At 37.7% G+C, this 22,142-nt stretch overlaps 1 protein-coding gene across 1 annotated transcript in view; it reads left to right on the top strand.

The window, feature by feature from the left end:
• Ctnna2 (catenin alpha 2) overlaps positions 1-22,142 on the top strand; it is a 1,054,352-nt gene that overhangs the window by 324,410 nt on the left and 707,800 nt on the right. The window contains exons 5-6 of the mRNA XM_048352594.1: positions 3,728-3,847; positions 5,809-6,075. Of these exons, the coding sequence (XP_048208551.1) occupies positions 3,728-3,847; positions 5,809-6,075 (387 nt within the window). The remainder of the gene's footprint in view (positions 1-3,727; positions 3,848-5,808; positions 6,076-22,142) is intronic.

The following is a 22,142-nucleotide window of genomic DNA, read 5'->3' as shown; positions in this document are numbered from 1 at the left end:
CACAATGGTTGTTTCTAATGCTCAAATTACTTCTTTAATAAGTGTGTCACCACTCCCTTTTGGAAACCATTTTTCAGTACAGAATATAGACACAAACCTCCTGTTTATAAAAATGCTCTACCATGACACCTTCCTCTTTCAAGTCATCATGGCAGCCTGCAGCATGTACGAGATCGCCACTATCTTCTATCCCTGCCACTATCTTCCATCTCTTCAAAGCCCCATTCCCCTGGAGACATCCCAAGCTTCACATTAATTCCCTTTCAGTCTCAGGGTTCAAATTTAGGCTCATGTGACAGCCCTTCTCACACACATAGCCTGGGGAGGTGTGGGATGGGTAAAGTGTCTGAGGTCAACTTGGCTTGGAGAAATTTCCCTTTCCTCAGCTGTCATCCCCGAACTCCTGGATGGCCAGGAATATTTGAGAGGAGGCATTGATTTTGCTCATGGGAGTCAGTTTCCTTCCCCAGATTGTTGTGAGGTCCACAGATGAACAGGCAATAAGACAATGAGGTTAAAATTGAAAAAAAAAATGATTTTATTGAGCAAATATTGGCACACCAGGACTGCAGTTCTGGATCTCAAGATGCAGTCCCAGGCCATCTCAGAAGGCTGCTTATATACTCCAAAATGACAGCAATTTTCCCTTTAGCTTAACAATGGGGGCTTGTTAATTCCAAGAGGTGTTAACTACTGGGGCTTGTTCCAACAGGGGCTTGTTATTTCCCAGAGGTGTCAGTCACAACAGGTCAGGGTGTCTTCATCTTCATTGGAGACCATCTAACAACTAGGTGGCAACAGGATGAAACTCTGGGGGGGGGGGCTGTTACAGATGTGATCAATACAGAGAAAAATAAGTTCAAAGGCAGTTGAAAGCAACTATATAACTTTACAGCAGGGGCGAGCTTTAGAAAAGTTTTACATTGAACACTACAGAACAATATTAGCAATGCTTTGTTGTTGAAAGCTAGCATAGCAACAGATTACCTTCATTACTTCACAGATAAAACCCAGTCACTCTCTCTGTTTAAATCGATACAATCTGTTTTTATACTAATTTTCAGTTTGCAGAATTCGCTAGTCTCTATGCCTTTTCCTTTCTCCTTTAAATCCCTTCATTTCTTTTTTTTCTCTTTGTCACTCCCTTTTCTTATCTTTTCTCTCCTTTTTCCTCCTCTCATCCTTCCTTTCCTCTCTCTTGTCCTTTTCATGACTTTTGTTCTTCTATGTATCTTCAAGTATTGAGTAAACCCAGAACCAGACATTGGTCCTATTTTCTCCAATTAGGTGGGATGTTAAATATACTGTGAGTTGTGATTCTACATGAAACATTTGACTAGGAAAGCTCTGAGATCTTTCTAGATTCAAACTATTTCTATCTTCGTAGGGATAGAGTCCATCATGGGAGTTTCTTTTCAAAAACAATTCTTTGAATCATGTTTTGTAAGTATTATAAAAATAAACAGGCATCTGAATTCCATAGAGAAAACCAATAAGAAGAGAAATGATGTGTAACACAACAAAATTTCTATTCCAAATTGTTCTAACAACCAGTAGTTTTATACATACACTTTAAAAAAAAAATCTAGGTTTTAGCTCCCTCTGAGATAATATTTTCTCTCTTTCCTAGAACCAATTTCTAGGATCTAAGTAAATATTTACAACTCAAATAATCGGCAGGAACAGCTTAAAGGCTAAGTGAATCCTCTCAGTGATGCTGTTAATGGCCAAGATGATTATAAATCTATTAGAAAGTGAAGCATCATGGATTTGTTGTTTTAAAAAATTGAGATATGCACTCCCCATTAAACTATGGACCACTCAAATTACCCTAAAGGGTAGTTTGACTTAAGTGCTTAATAAAACCTCCTCGGGCTGTGCACCAGTGGCTCACACTTATAATCATAGCTACTCAGGGGGCTGAGATCTGAGGATCACCTGTTCAAAGCCAGCCCTGACAGGAAAGTCCATGAGACTGTTACCTGCATTTCACCACCAGAAAACCAGAAGTGACACTGTGGCTCAAAGCAGTAGAGCGCTAGCCTTGAGCTAACGAACTCAGGGACAGAGCCCAGGCCCAGAGTTCAAGCCCCACAACCAACAAGAAAGAAAAAGAAAAAAGAACACCTCCTCTTCACATGCATAGGCCCTTTCCATCCATGCTTTATCCTTTTCCTTGAGCATTATTTGAGCCTGAATAGGAACTATAAAATACTATCACGGAGGACTACACCCTGATAATACACTTTATAATGAGAGAAACAACTATGTGAATTGTCATAGAAAATGGGAATGAAAGCTTACATTTATGTGGAAATTAGGCCCCCTGCTCATATACCATTATTCTAAATAACTCCCCTTGCTTCCTAGCACTTTTGCCTTACTAAAGGTTTGCTATTTAGTAAATGGAATGACATTATCACATTGATGGATAAAAGGCTTGCTGATATCTATTATCACTGGTATATACACACTCTTCTTTCCCTCCTGCCAGTTGATAAGGAAGATGTCTAAGCATCTTTGTGATGGTGTCAGAGCTGTGTGATCTGTGGCTTTCCCTAGCTTTAGTCTTCATTTGTATCTCTGAATTGTCAAACTATCATCCATCTATAGACTATCTTTTGATTTGTGCAACACTACAAGAGCCAATCTAAATTCTGTACATCACCTTCTCTGCATTTATCTCTGCTCTTTCAGACCTGCCTTCTCTCCTGCCTCTCTCAGGAGCCTGCCCTAATCAGGGACCTCTACCAAGCTGCACGCATGTTTACAAATGTTTGATTCTGCAAAAAGAAAATACTTTATTGTGCCATATTCTCCTAGGACTGTGTTCTTGTTACTCCAATGATAACATTATTTCCACAAAGATGCTACCTGACTGACAATGACTTAGTGGATCAATGGGCTATAATATCTTAATGTTCGTTTCATTTGAATCCACATGGGATTACAACCAGAAGCCCAATTTTCACACACTCTAAAGTGAAGGTCATTTTTGGAGGGAAGGACACTTCACTACCTTTGAAATATTTAACTCATATATAAGGTAATTTTGATGAAAATTCACAAGTCACATCCAATTCCATGCTGGAAAAACTCCCAAGAGATGGAGTGCAATAATTTCGAGGCACAGCATATCATTAGGACAGCACATTCGCTGTCCTCTGTCCACCACCTGCGGCTGACAAGAGAATGTAGAGTCCAGATGTGTGCCCTTGCCTCTTTCCAGTACACACCAAGCTGCAAAGTCAGCATAAAATGCCAGTCCTTCCAGTCCCAGATTTGCAGGTGTCTCTAAGACTCATGGAGATTCTATCTGTCCCAAATTGTCAGCAGACAGTCAAGGGATTTCTATAGTTTTAGGGAGCTACTTCTTTGCTGAACATTTCTACAATTTATTTAGAATTCCATATTTTTCATAAGTATATTCTTATGATTACTTTTCCTACCTTAAATTAGAAGTCTGTATTGTAAGTCATAACTCAATAAAATAGAATGAATATATAATATCTGTGTACTTAGAGAGTCCATCACATATTTTGCATACAAAATATTCTGTAAATCATGAACAAACGTTTAATCTGACTCAGGTGATTAGTGGTACTTTCTACTTTTATTCAGCTCAATATGAGTACATATTTAAGGTTTATTTTACTAGTTGCCTGGTATGTCGAATAATTCTTTAATACTGAACACTTATAAATATGTTGGATTTTTATACTTTCAGGTGGAAGAGGCCCTGGAAGCGGTGAAGAATGCTACCAATGAGCAAGACCTTGCAAACCGCTTTAAGGAATTTGGAAAAGAGATGGTGAAACTTAACTATGTAGCTGCAAGAAGACAGCAGGTAGGAAAGGGTTGGGGAGTGCTGGAGAAAATGGTGGTGAGTGTAAATGTGGGGTCACTTGTATTTTGCTTGCCATCAAATACCTTAGGAACCTGCATTCTCAAAGACTGCTTGCTGCCCGGACCAGGTCCAATATCATATCAGGTCTTGGATACTCTCTGGTTCTTTCCTATATAAATTGCAAAGAGCACCTGTTTTTATTGGTGAGAACTGTCTGCCAACCCCACCATGCTCTTTGTGTCCACTGTAGGAAATTCTCAAAGGTAAATAAAAACAAACCCTAGTGAGATGCTATTGCTATACTCAATTAGCACTGTTTAGAATCATGTTTTGATCTCCTAGTTCTATGGGTGCCCCTTTTCATGTATGTATGCCTACATTGTGCAGCATCGAAAGGGTAATTTTATAAGTAAGTGAGGAAGAATGCAGGAAAAATAAAGGAAGAAGAGAGGGGAGGGGAGGAAGGGAGGAAAGAAGGGGAAGACAGAGAACAGGTGAATGTGACTGAGTACTCCCATGATGAAGACTACTGACCTGTCATCCCCTTTGCTTCTACTTTGCCTAGATCATAACCTCCATTTAGTACAATTTTATTCGATCATTGGATGCCTTTAGGATTGTGTTCCCAAAGAATGCATTCACATTCTGAAAAGAAAAACAGTATCTCCAAATGCATACAGGCTTGTTAAAATTAGTTTCACCCATCCTTTTGAAAGTCTTCCAGAATTCTTTAACATTGACAACAGTTCCTATTCACTTCTCACCAATGGGAAAGTTCCATTCAATGAACATTTGTTTTATGTTCACTCTGTGCCAGAGTGAGGAGATGCTGAGTTACAAACATGATTAAGATGCAGTCCTCTTTGTGACAAGCACAGAAATATGATTTTACGTGATGTGATTATTTTTAAGTAGCTTTGTTCAGCAGAAGGCTTTATGGAAAGGAATATAGTATGATGGCCCTTATGGCGATATAAGTAAGAGCAGAGTTGCTCGGAAGTAGGAGGCCTGGAAATTCTTTAGTTGCTGAAACAACTGAAAGGCAGTACCACTTCTCCATGAAGCAAACAAGAGACCAGGATGGGGCTCAGCCTTTCAGTCTCACAGTGTGTTTGGAATCTCTTGTTAAGTATATGATTCAAAGTTCTCAATCTTTACGTGTCAAATTTATGTTTTAGTATCATTTCAGATGTGTTGCAATAGAAGGGAAGAGAGTGGAGGGAGCAGGTAAACTAGGGGAAGCAGCAGCTGATGAGATCTAGGTGACAGGCAGTGGTGATCTCCATTCATGTAGTAGCTATGAAGGTGGCAGGAAAACGGAGCACAGAGCCTGCGGCTCTATTGGATGCATGAGTCAAGAGTGACAGCTACTAGATTGTTCCAGGTTGGAGTTTGAACAAGTGGGAGGAAATGGTGGGTCCACCAATATTCAAAAGAATGTGTGTCTGAAATACGTATTTCACATTTAATAAATACGTTGATTTTGAGTTTGTTACATACAAACTCATCTCATATACAATGAAGTGGCAAAGAGAAAACAACTACTGGCTAGAGACCCAAATAGGAAGATGGTATTCCAATCCATCAGAGTATGGGATATGAAGATATAAAATACATAAATAAAATTTTTATTTTTAATACATTGTTTCCAATTAATTTGGAAAAGAATGGAAGGAACTTGGGGAAAAATAAATAGAAAAAAAAAGAGTTAAAATTTCCTCATGCCCTATCAGCCACAAAAAAAGGCAACTAATGCTGATTTTTGTTATATTATTTGTGCCCATATTTAGCATATTTATAATACTATGCATGTAAATACACAAATTTTGATTTTTTTAAAAACAGTATTGTGTGTGTGTTTCTAAATCTAACTCTGGTTATTCTAGCCACCTAACATGATTTTTTTTCTGAAAAATGACTTCATGTAAAGTTCTCACGTGTCCTGCATTTTGCGTGTGCAGGAACTGAAGGACCCTCACTGTAGAGATGAGATGGCAGCTGCTCGTGGAGCATTGAAGAAGAATGCCACGATGCTGTACACAGCCTCTCAAGCCTTTCTCCGCCACCCAGATGTCGCTGCCACAAGAGCCAACCGAGATTATGTGTTCAAACAAGTCCAGGAGGCCATCGCAGGCATTTCCAATGCCGCTCAAGCTACCTCGCCCACCGATGAAGCCAAAGGCCACACGGGTATTGGCGAGCTGGCGGCAGCCCTGAATGAGTTTGATGTAAGCATATTGGCAATGTTCTAAAGCCAGTGCACTTACACAGGGAAAATAGAGTGTAATGAAAGTAGAAAAGGACACTGCATAGGATATATGCTGATTTCCCTCTCTCAGGAAATGTTGACAGTAAGATAAAGTAAATACTATGTTCTTGTCATGGAAATATTGCTAGAGCTGCTTACTTGTCTTTAAAGATACAACCATGGTTTGAAGGTCTGATTGCTTTTAGAAGGGGGAACCCGCAGTTAATTTTGAGATGAGTAACTTCATTGTTAAGGTTCAAATGTTGCAGGGAGCCAGAGAGGGAACACCTCTCTGTTATGCCTGTGTGAGAAACTATCTCTGTATCTCCACTTTAAATCAGTGACATGCAACTATATGTTTCCTGTGACCCTGCATAGGAATCTGGTCTTCCTTGAGATGCCCATCTCAGGAGGGACTACAGCAATCCCTTCAGAGACTTATCTGCTCTGTCTGGTGGCTTGTCACAGTGGATGCAGAAAGATGGTAGCTCATAGTGACTCTGCCAACTTCCAAGTCACACATCATCAATTTTCCAGAGCAATGGCCCTCACTTCCCCAGGTCACCAGTGGGCCCCTCAGTGGACGCATTTATCCTCTGATCAATGAGAACCTATATGTGTTGTGAGAGATGCAAAGATTTATACATTAAATCAGTAACTACTTTCATGGCCATATTCTCCTCCTAGGAAATTGAATGTACTGAGCATCATCTAAGGCATAAAATGAAATTCTCAGGACCAAAATTAGATTATTTAATGGCCTCAGAGAGAGATGATTTGTTTGCTTTTGGATATATTGGTATTAATTTTTGGCAAAGAGTAACTAGCTGGCTGCTAGGAAAAAAGGATCCAGAGCAAAACAATTGCTCAAGGCATAAATTGGCTAATGTAAATAAGTAGGGAAGAATGATCATACTTTATATCCAGAGAGTTCTCTGCAGATTCAAGAGAGATCTCTTGCCTTTCCCTAATTCAGTCATTGTATACATTTGTGTGTGTGTGTGTGTGTGTGTGTGTATGTATGTACATAGGTGTGTGCACTTTTCTTTTGAACTCAGGCTATGTGCTATTCTTCAGGCTTTCTGTAGAGATTAAATTCTATAATTTTTAAAACTTTTACCAAAAAGCTGGAATTTAATGTTGTATAATTGCATCTACATTTGAAAGGATAACTGTCAATCCATGAAAAATCATAGGAGACATTAAAACAATGTTTTTATTTTGTATAGAATAAACTTATAAATCCACTAAATTTCCATAATGAAAACCAAAAGACTAATGTGAAAATAGATCCTGTTTACAAAATAAGCAATAAATCTATTAGCTTTGCCTCATGACTTACTTTAGTTTCTCATATAAGCTAGAAATAAGTTCAGTGTTGATGGGAAGGATGTAAAAAATAGAAATATCTTTATATTTTATTCCATTGGTAAATAGTGCTGTGGTACACATTTTGATGATATACAGGCAATACTAATAAATATTGTGGGAGTTGTTTTAGAAGTCAATAAATGATGATAAAGTTTTTTTCTGGAATGAAAAATGAATTTAATCATATTTTCAGGGTAAAATGAATAGTTTAATCCCTGAGATACTGAAATGATATATTATACTAGTATATTTATTTTAAAAAATACATATTAAAACAAAGAAGACTCAGCTAGCAACGCAATACAAAATAAAAAAAAACCCTCAAATGCAAAATTATTTTTTTAAAGTAGTCCTTTTCAAAGTTAAGAACGGTGTGTTATTTATGTAGATTGTGACATATTTCCACTTTTATGTTCATAATTTTTGTTTATAATCAAATGGTAAATGACAAACCAAAGGGGAGATGGGGCAGCTTGGAGGATGGGCCGAAGGCAGACAGACCTTCAGTGCCCCCTTCTGTCCAGGCCCAGCAGACTCCAATTCCTCCTGTTTTTCTCTTTGTCTCAGACCTTTTTCTTTTCCTTCTTTTTTTTAAACTATCAGGAGCTATTTCTTACAGCAAATTTTAACATTTGAGTCATCGCTGGGGGATTTGTGGGATTGCCAAAGACTTTTGATTCATAAAATCTAACTTGAGGTCATGATGACCTTACTGCACCATTCTGTTACCACAAAGATAACTTCATGCATGTAAAACAAGCTTTAGGAAAAGAACACATGAATTTATTTAATTCATAAAGTAATTGCATAAATCATTTACTTCATAAATTGTAAAATTAATAAATGACTTGATATGGTTAACTCACTAAATTTATTTTTACGTATTCCACACATTAATATCATTATGTTAAATAAATAAGTATATATGATATAAATAAAGCCATATATTTGCTCAGTATATGAACTAATGCTTTATTATGAAATATTGTTGATTTACCACCTAGGTACAGTGTGTTACCTACTATAAAACAGCACATATTAATAAAACATGTGAAATTACCTGAATAGTTATCCAGAGACAGTAATTCTATTTGTTTTAATTTCCTAAGACTTTGTAGTTAATGAATACAATTTAATTTCAGAACTTTCTCAAAAGTAGGAATGCCAGTAAAAAGGCTACTTAATTTATAACAAATAACATAATTAACTACTTTAGGTTTCTTTCTGATATTGTAAACCTTGGTCTCTTTAGAGGTAGAAATCTCCCATTAAAGCTAATATGCCACTTCTCTTTATGGTAGAATTATATTTTTTTCTTACAGCTGAATGATGAATTGGGCATCTTTATTTTTAAGGAATGCTATCTTAAATAGATTTAGAAATCACAGCATTCTGTGTTGTCTTAAATCCCATTTTCAAATCATATTAGTTCCATTGCTATAAAAATAACACTTCAGGTAATAAAGTCAGAAAGAGAAAGGTTTCTTATTCTTACAGTTTCAAAGGTTTCAGACAAGGAAAGCAGACCTATTGCTATTGTGTCTGGAATAGAGAAGTACTCCCTGGAAAATCACAGAATAGACAATACTTCTTGTCTCATCCTACCTAGGAAGTAAAAAAATAATAATAATTAAAAAACAGAAAGAAGGGCTCAAGGTCTCAATATCCCCTTTGAAGGCATCCCCTCAAATGATCAGAAATGTTCCAACTAGGCCAACTTCTTACAGGTTCCACAAGCTCTCAACAGTATCCTAGGCTAGGGACCAGACTTTAACACTTGACCCTTTGTCAGATAGTTATCCAAACCTTACCACAAATTGTCGAGCAAATTGACATTACATTGAGTGGAAAAATTCAAACTTCTTGTTATGAACTTCTGTTTTAACAGTGCTAAGGTTTGATTTCGTAGCCTTGAGCTTGCTCAGTTCAAGCTCTAACATTTGAGCCATGTCTCTTGTCTGGTATTTTGCTGGTAAACTGGAGATGAAGTCTCTCATTCTTTTCCACTAAGGCTCTCTTAGAACCTCAGTCTCTCAGATATTAGCCTTCTCAGTAGTTAAGCTTATAGATGTGAGCAACAACACCTGGTCCTCTTATTTTGCTTTCAATATTCATTATTGATTCTTAATAGCATTCTAAGGCTTCTGCAATCTAAATAGATAAAGTGTCTTTGTAGCACTGAGGTAAAGGAAGTATATACTTTATGCTGAGGTAAAAGAATGTATTTTCATGGTCAACACAGCTATCAGATCTTGAAATTGAAATTGGAACTCACTTCTTCTAAGCAGCCATGAATATGTCAGTCTCGGTTGCAAGGAGCTAGGTTGTAAATGTGGCTTTGACTTTGATAGTCAATATGAATGAGGTTAAAAATTAGTAGTTTTACATTTAGCTGTCTAACGCCACAGGATTGATTTTTTAACTGGGTAGATATAATTGCAGCTCAATGCTTGGTGCCCTATTTTTGTACCTATGTGAATAGTTAACATACAGATTAATGAAGCAAAAGAATGAGGGAGAAAAGCATTTAACAATTTGAAACTGTCAAGAGAGTCTTTAATGGTAGAACAGAAAAGAAAAGCTAAATGACTGCTAATCAATGGGAAAAAGCACACTCTGTTTGAAATGTGGCACCTTGGCATGGTTAATTCTATCTAGTGAATCTGTCTTCCAGAGAACGCTGCAAAGATTAAAAAAAATTAATCACTTCTCAAATACAAGTCATATTATAATGTCAACTGGGACTTCCAGAAAAGTTTGTACTGTGCAAAGAATATTTAAAGTTATTCCCACATTTTATTTGAGAAAATTGAACATCCTAGATCTGGATTTTGTAGGTAATGAAGATGCCTTGGCAAAAGTTAAATGGACACAAGTCCCGACTTGGACTTTATAAGCAATCACTAAAAGCTGTCTCATGCTCTAAAATAACAAGCAGTGTCTAGAATTCCTTGTGCTTCCACTTTCTCCCCTTGACTTTGCTTGCTGTGGCCCCACTACCCCTAAGACCTTGCTTCATTGGTAATTATCTTATTCTCACAGTCTGGGTTTCTCTTCATCTGATACATCCTACTTGTCTGTGCCTACAGCACACTTCCTATTCCATAATCTAAAATGAAAGGAAACAGTCTAAGTGACTTTTTCTCATACTCTCATACTTTTTTTTTTTTTTTGCTCTTTTTTGTTTTCTGACAGAGTTGTGTAGAGGGTCCCTTCTTTCCTTCTCTTGGCTGCTCACAGTATCCGCATCCACACTCTGTTCCTGTTCTGCACTGTGCTACACCACAGGTTTGCCCCATGATCCTGAGGAACTCACTCATGAAATGTAACACCTTTACTCCCTAGTTTTCAAATGCCTCCTGTTGCATTCGCCATGACCACATCTCCCTACTTTGTTTGACTATTGCTGTCACCTGTAAAGTCGAAATGTCCACACTGGAGAAGACAATGAGTTCCCGTGTTACAGGGTTGAAATGTGCCCTTGACACCTGAGGTCCACATACATTGTTCTTTAACTTTTCACATGTGTGTTTTCCTTTTTAGATTTTCTCCCTTCATTTTTCCCTACCTCCCTATCCTTCCTCTCTTCCTTTCACCTCTCCCTTCTTTCCTTCTTCCCATACTTCCTTCCATTTCCTCCAACTCTTCCCCATTTCTCTCCAGTCTCTCCTTCCTTCCTTCCTTCCTTCCCTCTCTCCCTCCCTCCCTCCCTCCCTCCCTCCCTCCCTTCTTCCTTCCTTCCTTCTTCCCTTTCTCCATTCCTTCTTTCAACTGCCCACTCTCTTCCTTCTCTCTCTCCCTTCCCATCTTTCTCCCCTTTTTTCTCTCCTTTGCTCTCCCTTCTTTGCTTTTTTTCTATTTGTTGGTTTGCCTGTGTTTTCAACTCAGAGTCTCTAACTTGATAGGCAAGCACTTTATCACTTGACCCATACTTCTAGCCCTTCTTTTGCTTCAGTTGTTTTTCCCACAAAGTCTCATACCCATTACTAGCACCACAACTCGCCACCATTCTATATTTATTAATCTTTAACATTTGTCCTGAGCTGACCTCAAACCTTGATCTTCCTGGTGTCTGCCTCTCTAGTAGCTTGGATTATAGATTTTTCCCTGCTTCTTATTATCTTTAAACACATTTTCTTTTTTTAATTGAACTGTAATTCTTTTAGTAATGTTACGATGGATGGAAAAGCATGAAAGTCAACCTGAGCAATGATGGAATCTTCCTCACAGATCAGGGGATGAAAGGCAGGTATGACTGGCAAGAATCAGGCCTGGGATACCCGTGATGATGAATAAATTGTCCTCTGGGGAGTGGAACTGTGCTGCAGTGGTCACTATCCAGTCCACTATTCTAGGCTTCTCACAAAGTCCTCTCTTCTTTTGGGAATAAACAAGTTTACCAAGAATAAATCTCAGCAGCTGAAATGTGAGTGGCAGCTTCATCTCACAGCAGCCCATTTGAGGCATGTATTCTTATGGGACATAAGAGAAGAGGCTGCTGGATCCTGAGAATATTCACAAGTCTAGGCAGATTTTGGAGTCCCAACTCTGGTATCCAGATTTAGTGGAGACCTGGAATGCTATATGGGTAAGTTAGGTTGGAGGCCCACAAACATGAGTTTAAGGATTTTTGTGGAAAGAGTCTGAGGAGGTTTGGGCTTCTGAAAAATGAAGCAATCATCTCCTCTATTGCCTCAAGGACCAGATGGATGCTGTGGGGGGATTTCTGGTCACACTGGGTCCTCAAGAAGCCATGAACCAATCAGATATCTGACTGGTTCCTCAAGAAGCCATGAACCAATCAGGTACCTGACTGGTTCAAGAACTTTCAAAAGACTTTATGGACTCATAGTCTATCTCTGCAGCACCAGGAAAAGAATGATGCCTAATTAGAAGAGGTAGTTTTCATAAAGTATCTTATTCGGCCTTTTTTCTTCCTTTTCTGCTCTGGTAATCAGCTAACTGTTCTTTGACAGGTGACTCACCTCAAATCCCTTCTCCCTCAAATGCTACACTCCTATTTTGAGAACAGACATCTGCAAACCTCACATCAGGTTATGAAGATTATTAGCCTTATTCTATTGAAGAAGTTAGGTTGCATTAGAATGAGAAGAGCGAGCTGGTCCTATCAAAATACTGTAGACACATTTAGAAGGAAAATGCAAGATGGAGTTAAAGTATTCCAAAGTAAAAGACAAACATAGAAACAAAAGCCAGTGAGCGTATCCCTCTACAAACAATCTCCAGCAGTAAAAAATATTCTGGAACTCATGCTAGTGATTAACATGTGCACAGTTACTATGACGTCTGCATGCCTTTAATACTTCTATCACTACTTTTCAATAATAATCTCTTCTATATAACTGTAAAATAACTCCCATTGAAAGGCCACTCAAAGGGTGTAAATAAGTATGTGTGGCCATGAGTGACTGAGATCCAGCATATGTCTGAGCCTTGAACTTTAGTATAATATTTAAGATCATTTATTGAGGGGGTGCAGAATGCCAAAGAGACATTAAGAGTGAAGATGTACAAAGTAGAATGGAGAAAATGCTTAGTTACTTGTGTATATGTGTGAGTGTTAGAGGGAGAGGAGGTTGGGGATGGGAAAGCGAGATGTAGAGGAAATGACTATATACTTTCTGGAATAGGTAACAAATGACGATGCAAAGGATAAGAATTCATATGCTGAATATTAATGAGAATGTGCACAGGGACGAAGAATGGCATTGTCTACAGAAGCCCTATTAGGTAGAAAGTGCTTGAAGTATTTAGTTCAGGAGAGCAGGGATGAAGACATCAGATTGTTTGCAGGTGGGAAGCAGACCCTGGAAAGCTCTAGAAGCCTTGCAGGGGCTGGGCTTCACCTTAGTGATATAAAGGAGGAATTTGGTCATCCTTCTGATTTTTTGTTTCTGTTTTTTGTGGTACTGGAATTTGAACTCAAGGCTTTACTTCATGATAGGCAGATGCTCTAACCATGCTTCCTGTCCTCTTTGCTCTGTCCATTTTTGAGACAGGATCTCTCACTTTTTTTGGGGGGCCTGGACAAGCCTGGAGCTGGGATGTTCTCCTATTACATCCGTCTGGATAGCTGGCAGCTCGTTTTAAAGACCCTGTGTCTAGGTGATGGGGAATGAATTTGAATAAAGTAAACCAGTTGGGTGGGGAAGCCAGTGGAGGTGTGAAACTATGTATCTGAAGATGTGGAGTAGGAATTGACAGAACTAGGTGGATCTACCATATCAAAGAGATAAAATCAATAGACCTTGAGTATTGTGCTGCTTATAGTCATACGCTGATATAGTGCTTTGAGATGTAAGCTCTTAGATAATGAGTAAGACAAAAGTTTGTATAATTCCATTTATAAAATCTTGAGAATTATTATCTCTTTGGGGGAAATTTAATTTTTTGTATGATAGAACTTTCTACACTGGGTTTTATTTCTAGTCCTTAATTAACTTACATACTCATCAGTTGGATTATTAAATGCCTAAATTTTTATACAGATATGCATGAAAAGTCTGAAATTTTAAACCTAGGATTTTTGTAATTTCAATTAAGCTGCTTATTTAAATTAACTCCTATTTCATACATCAATGTTCACTTTACTTTGATTGTGTGTGAGGGGAGGAGGGGATGCCAGAACTGGGGCTTGAATGAATGGCCTGGACACAGTCCCTTAGGTTCTACATGGATGGCCGATATTCTACCACTCAAGCCATAGCTCTATTTCCGCTTTTTGATAGTTAGCAATAAGACTCTCACAGAGTTTCCTGTCAGAGCTGGCTTTAAACTCAGATCACAGCCTCCTGAGTAGCTAGAATTACAGGCCATATATATATATATATCTTTAGACAGTTTTACAAAGAGAGAATTTTCCATCTGGCCAGGGCATGTGATCCATAGTAACTGGGATCAGCAGGGCCTTGCAGATTTTAGCTGTACTGTTCACCCTAGTGGGCACTTTCTATCTTTTCTTTTTTATTCTGCTAAATTAAATAATCTAAATTGCCTTTTTAGCCCTTTGTAGCTACAACCATTGGTGTTATAGCATTCACATTCTCTATCATACACTGACATCTGGTGGCCAAACAGAACACTGAGAAACATTACGACTAGTTCCTGTATACTTGTCCACCTTTCTTTAGCCATTAGTATACACCTTGCCGTCCAAAGCACTTATACACACATATAGACATCAAGAGCTAGAAGTGTGGCTCAATTAGTAGCACTCTAGACAAGTAAGAGTGCAAAGTCTTAAGTTTAAACACCATAACTTCAGAAAAGACTTGAGGAGACACTGATCAAAATAAATTCTGCACACAGTTGACATGTTGGGTTAAAATCCTGTATAGAACTACTTAAAGGTATAAATAAATAAGAAACAAAAATAATAAATATGGAAATAAAGTGGTTAACCTGCTTGCAGTAGTGTTATGGAATGCATGACTCAGGCTTTTGGGAAATGTTTGGAGCCCTGGGATTCTGAGAAAGATAGGTTCAGAGAGAGCTGAGCTTGAATTGCAATGTGGGGTCAAGACGTGAGAATGGGCTGTGGGGGGAGGTCACCCTGAATTTGCCACAGTAACTTCCCCTGCCTTCTGAACTCTTCTATTTCTCTCTCTATGATGACAACTATTTATCCAGCATCATTACTTGGGCTCCTTGCTTCTTGCTTCTTCTTCTTCCTCCTAAGGTTCTAGCAACCCATGAGAACTTTCTTTTTTTTTTTTTTTTTTTTTTTTTTTTGCCAGTTCTGGGCTTGGACTCAGGGCCTGAGCACTGTCTATGGCTTCTTTTTGCTCAAGGCTAGCACTCTGCCACTTGAGCCACAGCGCCCCTTCTGGCCATTTTCTATATATGTGGTGCTGGGGAATCGAACCCAGGGCTTCATGTATATGAGGCAAGCACTCTTGCCACTAGGCCATATTCCCAGCCCCCCATGAGAACTTTCTGAAAGTATCATTTATATTTCTATTTGTTTTTCTTTTTAAGATTATTGTTCGAACGTGGACTCCAGTGGCTCATACCTGTAATCTTAACTATTCAAAAGGCTGAAATATGAGGATCACGGTTTGAAGCCAGCCTGAACAAGAAACTCTATGAGACTCTTAATCTCCAGTTAAAAACAAACAAACAAAGCCAGAAGTGAACTGTGCCTCAGGTGTCAGAGTGTCAGCCTTGAGTGGAAAAAGCTGAGACAGTACCCAGGCCTGGAGTTTAAGCCCTAGTGCTGGTTTATATGCATGTTCACAAACACACACATTAACTTACTTTTTAAAATAAAAGATAATTTCTCCAAAGAAAGATCCCAGCAAAATTCACTCAATATATAAGGAACTAAAGAAATTATTGAGTAGATTTGAAATAATATTTTATTTTGTGTGTCAATACCAGGGCTTGAACTCAGGGCATTTTTCCAGTGTAATTAATTTCCTCTGTGGAGAATATTGACAACTTTTTACATATCTAAGTTTACCTTTATTTTAGATAATTAGTGCTAAATATAACCACACATATTCAGGTAATTGATGATCCCATTCAAAACTACCAACATGTGATGACAGTGACAGTATAATTTTGTCATTTATGCATTAGTCATACTTTAAAATTTAGGAACCAAGTGAGTTTTTTTTGTCTAATAAACTTTTTACTAGAGAAACATGTTATCTCATCAAATTGTCTAATTCCTTAGACTTTCTAATATGATTTCTTCTGTTAGTAGTGTTAATCTTTCTGTAATTCTGAGTTATTTAAACCTCCTCTTTTAGTGCTTCCTATGGTGTTTTATTGGTAGAGTGATGTACTGGGAATGTGGCAAGTAGTTATTTTAATATTTTAAAATTGAAATTCAGTGATCTAGTAAACTTTCACCCAGTCTGCTCCACTGCTTCCTACTTTCCCTCTACATTTTTCTTTTCCTTCCTCCTTTGCTCTCTCCTGCCTGTCTCCAAAATATGCATATCACTTCTGTTCAACCAAGCACATTAAGATATTACTAGAACTTTTCAGCAACAAATTATCGAAAAAAAAATCAGTTTAATGAGTCTCTTACCATTCTTCATTTACCCCAAATGTTCTCTAATGGCCTGTTTTTTTTTTTCAAATTTTTATTATCAAACTGATGTACAGAGAGGTTACAGTTTCATACGTAAGGCATTGGATACATTTCTTGTACTGTTTGTTACCTTGTCCCTCATGCCTCTAATGGCCTGTTTTTTCTCCCTGATTTCATGTGTTAATCAAGGTAAAATTGTTAGTAAATAGTCATCATAGAGCCACTCATAATAGACAGGTACCTGATGTACCTGAGAATGCAACTCAGTCTATTGCATCCACCCTGCTTTCTTTACACTGGCCATGCTAGAGGATAATGGGTCTGCATGCACAAAGCAAACCTGTGCTTGGCTCTTATCACATAACTCTGCCCTCTCAGCTTGTACTTCTACATTGGTAATGAAGATTCATAACATTGATTTCTCAAGGTTATGACAATTTTATGGCATAGTCCCTATTTGTGTATTCTATTATCAGTGTTAACACTCATAATTGCTAGTTATCTTTCTTTCCCACCCTTCTTACTAGGTGTCAGCCAGACATCTTCAATCTAAGTTGCAGTTGAAGGGTTTCTCTTAATAAAGAAACAAGCAAACAAAAAACCACAAAAAACAACACCTTAGGGAACAGGTCCTAATTGAAAATTTGTTACTATCACTTGACAGTAGCTATAGATATAATAATGCTCTTTTCTTTCCCTTGGTCATATCCACACCCTAACACACCACAGTTTTTAAAAACAGACTGGCCAAAGACTAGACCCACCTTAAAATGTAGGCAAACCTATCACACGAGAGAAAATCCCACATATCATTCCATTAGTTGAAGAATTTCTCAACATGAAGGCTCATAGTCCAGGATGACATCCAGGTATATTCCTCCACTGTGTCTATTTGAGTATTATTGCCATACCAGTTTCTGATGTACAGAAAAGAAAGTAACCCTCAGCCACACAGTTAAACATAAGAATTCCTCATGTTGGTGCTTCTTGCAATCTTTCACTGGTAGGTGGTTCTGAACAATCCAGTTCACTGCTCAGGATGTACTTGGAAAGGAGGAGTGGCTTATAGGCACAGGATTAAAGGATGAAATGGCATGGTAGGCTGGTTTTTCTTAGGAATCCAGTAACCACAATGTAAAGAGACTTTTCATCTTTTATTTTCACTCATTTAGCAAGGAATGGTTTAACACAGAACAGTTTCTGAGCTTTGGTGATCAAGGCTAGCACTCTACCACTTGAGCCACAGACCCACTTCTGGATTTTCGTGGTTAAGTAGAGATAAGAATCACATGGACTTTTCTGCCCAGGCTGTCTTCAAACCATGATCCTCAGATTTCAGCTTCTTGAATAGCTAGGATTACAGCTATGAGCCACCAGTGCCTGGCTTGATGATTAGTTTTTCAAACTGATATTCTCTGGAAAACTTGCAAGGTTAAGCTGTTCACCGGTAATGTAGAACTCAATTTTCCTATACACAGGACTGAGCATGGATCTATATTCACAGATATAAGTGTAAATGTATGCACATATATGTATATGTATACATATACACTTATATGTATATGTACATATATGTGTGCATGTGTGCATGCATGTATATGTGTATAGTTATATAACCAAGACTAAATGTCTAAGATCTGAATAAGTCATGTTATTTCCAGTCTAAATAACCAAATTTGCAAATGTTGAGAGTAGCGTTAATGGAAACACATCATTCAACCTCAATCAAATAGACTTGAGGTCAAAATGAAAGTTGTTCAAGTTCACTAGCATTGCAAAAGAATGATGTAGGGGATGTTATCCCTTTGTAATCTCCACCAACTCCCTTTTAAAGGGGCCTCTAAAGTCCCATGTCAAATAAAAGAAAGTGTTGGCTGTGCAAATGCATCTTCTAAAAGGGTCCTGCTCACCCTGAGCCAGATCTGACCCTCCCCCTCACTGCTTCTTTCCAAGATTTAGTAGATTCCTTGCTTTGATTGACTTAGAAGAATATTATTTATTCTTCTGTCTCTGAAAGAGTTCTACTTTTAATCACTCAAACTTAAAATGATTTTTAAGCATATTCTGGAGACTGAAATTTATAGCTGGTGTTCATCTGGAGGTTATATTATTTGCCTATCTTCTGTCAGTTTGGACATCTACTTAAAAGTCCCAAAGAGAGCTTTGATAATTTCATATTGTCTTAGTCCATTTATGCTGTTCAACTTCTGACAACTTGGAAACAGAAGTGAAAACATGAAGGGCCAGGATAAGGTATGTCCTTTAAATTTATGTTCCCAGTGACTTACTCCCTCTAGCCAAGCTCCACTTTTCACAGGTTCTGCCACCAGCCAATAGTCTGCTAAAGTTTTTTTTTTTCTTCAGTACATCAATGAATTCAATCATTAGTTAAATGAAAGCCCTCCATTTGCTCTCTGGAAACTTCCTGAATGACACATGAGAGATGTGTTTTACAAATCTACTAGACAGATCTCAGGTCAATCAATTGTTCAATCAAGATTACCCATTACACTCCCCATTTTTCCATTAGTAAACCACTATTCCTTCTTGTTACAATTGTACATAATGTAAACAGTGTTAAAGGTATTCATGTGCTGTGAGTTTCCATCTCTTTAGATGTAAACACCAGAAGGACAGAGATGAGGTTTCATGTTTACTTTCACCCACATTTAGAGTATATAAAAGAATTGATGAATAGATGCCTAAATACATTTGTTGACTGTTTGATTTCAGTGGCTTCTAGTTTGTCCATTTGAATTTGTTTCTCTGCTCTCAATTGTTATCATATATAATTTCTATTTCTCACAATGGACATCCATGTCTTTGTGAACATTTTTCTATGTTCCAGCGGGTATCCATCATTTTTTTGATTGATGTCACCCTTTAAAGGAGTCTTTTTTCCAATGTTGCATAAAGAATCTCTAGAAGTGAAGCTATCATCAACAAATGTGCATCAGAATACAAAGTTCAAAACAGTAGATGACATTCTCATTAAGCAGGAGAAAATTTTAAGCCACGTTTTGTTTCTTGATAACCAATTAACATATTTCACATTATTCCTGTGAGACATGAACTGCTTTTTGTACTTCTTAATTTGCCTGCTTAAAAATAGACAGAAAAAGATAAATGGGTCTATGCTCAAGGTGTATGAATTTCCCTTGTGGCCAATGAACTAATTTCCCTTTCATAGTCATAGAATATTGATACAATTATTCTTTCATCAGACATGAAATTTGAGTGTATAACCAGTTTGTGGAAATCACCTAGTAATTTATTAGGTTGATAACATCAATTAAGTCACAATTGCTGCTGAGAAATATAAATTGACTTTCCATTTTTAATGGCTAATTTAACATTCCAAACCATTAACATAGAGTGGAACTAATTTCTGGGATAAGATGTTTATTTCTTCTCATATTAAATTTATAATCCAGTAACTATTCAATTGCTGGATTATTTGGTTTGTGACATTTATTCATTTTTGGCCGCTTTTCTTTTGACTGATTGTGAATGTTATAAAGAAGATTTCAGACAGAAATATAACACAGAAGCAGCCTCATGGCTTTTCCAACTGCTTGATTTTCTAAAAATCAATCCTACTTTAAAGACCATACAAATCTAGTTAGTTGGCCTTATTCAGCAATAAGACATTATTGCTCACTCTGACTTAATTATATATTCATTAAAAAAAAACAAACCTAAAAAAACAACACTACATATCGTGTGATTTAGTTCTGGTTGCTTACACCTGTAATCCTATCTTCTTGGAGTGATGAGATTGCTAGTAGTCTGGTTTGAGTCCAGCTGGGGTAGAGAAAAAGTCTATATGGCCCCTTTGCAACAAGCTGCTGGTGACAGTGGCACACAGACAGCCTAACTTAGGTATGGCCAATGTCAGGCATTATGCCAAGACAGGAAGTGAGACTTTGTCTGAAAAAGTAACCATCAAAGACCATGGAGGTGTTTGTCAAGGGTAAGAGCACCTACTAAGCGAGAGTCCTTGAGTTCATAATGCATTTCAAACCTCACCAATAATTAATACAAAAATAAAACCACATAGTAACCAATGAAGCATAGTTAGTGAGGTAATATGAACAAAGCACAGTTAGCTACATTCAAGGGTCCATGAAAAGAGTCATGGGAGATGAAATTTGAGACTGAAGTCAGATTGCTGAGAATCTAGACAGCCTAATTTTAGATGTTGGATGGCTGCTGTAACCCTTTTCTTTGCATTGTCATGATTTTCTGGCATATTGGTCCAAAAGAACTGGAGCAATCCCAGGTAAAATTGTAACCGCTACACATTTTCAGGTTGTAGGTAATAAATTATTATAGTCCATACAGGGACCGTTGAAGGTTTGAAGTCAGTGGAGATAGTATGATTAAGCAAGCAACATGTCAAGAGTATTGTGTTAGGAGAAATAAGTTGTATGTGAAAGAAGTTTAATTTATAGTATTAATTATAAAGAAGAGATGGTAATGACTTGATCAGGGAAACATAAAATATGAAATCACCATAAAGATATTACCTTATTTCAAATGATTGGATGTTAAATATTTATTGCTTTCTATGTCACATATTTTACCCGAAGCTCTCATTTTGTTAGCTACTCTATAATATAGGTCCTGCCAATATTCCTGTGTTCAAATGAGCAATCAAAGGCACTTGGCATTTATGCAACTTGATAAGCTAGAAAGAATATAGCCAGTGGTAGCCAGAACCAGGGTTCTTGCTCAGGCCATCTTCTGTCTTGGTCCATTTATGTTGTTGTAGCAAACTTCCTGAGACTTAGTAGTTTATAAATATGAGAAATTGATTTGCTTTTATCTCTGGAGGCTGTGAATTCTGAGCTCAAGGTGCAGCCATGTTCCGGTTCCCTGTGGGGGGCTCTGTTTACTTCGAATATCCCCCTCATTGCCCTATCCTCAGGAGAGAAAGAAAGTCCTGTATTGCATGGTTGCAGGAAAAGCTAGCTCAGTGCTCTCTGAATCTGCTCTTGTAGGAGCCTAACTCCTGCATATCTGGAAGGAACCCCAAGGGCTCAATTTTTAAATTGTATTTCTTAATATTATATTAGCAATCTCTGATTTAGCAATAGCATACACCATAACATCATCTAACTCTTAACACCCCTAACTTCTATATCCTAGTCTTAGAATATAGCAGTGTTCCATGATCATTGCATGAAAATGCTGAAAGAGGCTACAAGTAGGTGGTATTTGGCATCACAAAGACGTCACAAATTCTTTTACCCTATATCTCTTGGTACCTAACGTACCTAAGCAACATTTACTTCATTCATCAGCTCAGAATTTCTCATTAGTTCTTGTTTCTCATGGATACCTAGGAAAATGAAGTGAGATTATAGGCTCTTGTTTTCCTCTGTAGAAATGAAGATGATATATTTTGGAGGAGAATAGAAAGCACTTTCTGGTTCAGGCCATCGCAGTATAGATAACACCATATGTCTCAAGGAGGTGGGAACTGGATATAGGAACTCATTTTTCTATCAGAAGCAGGTGATGCATATGACATAGGAGTTTCTGAGATAATGCTAAGAAAAAGAAGTACTTTCTGGATAGAGAAAGACAGAGATTGAGGAGGGCACAAGGAG

This window comes from Perognathus longimembris, chromosome 8 (genome assembly GCF_023159225.1).
Source record: "Perognathus longimembris pacificus isolate PPM17 chromosome 8, ASM2315922v1, whole genome shotgun sequence".
Classification (NCBI taxonomy): domain Eukaryota; kingdom Metazoa; phylum Chordata; class Mammalia; order Rodentia; family Heteromyidae; genus Perognathus; species Perognathus longimembris.
The sequence above is the reverse complement of the archived record's forward strand: the minus strand, read 5'-3'. Positions and strand labels throughout refer to the sequence as shown.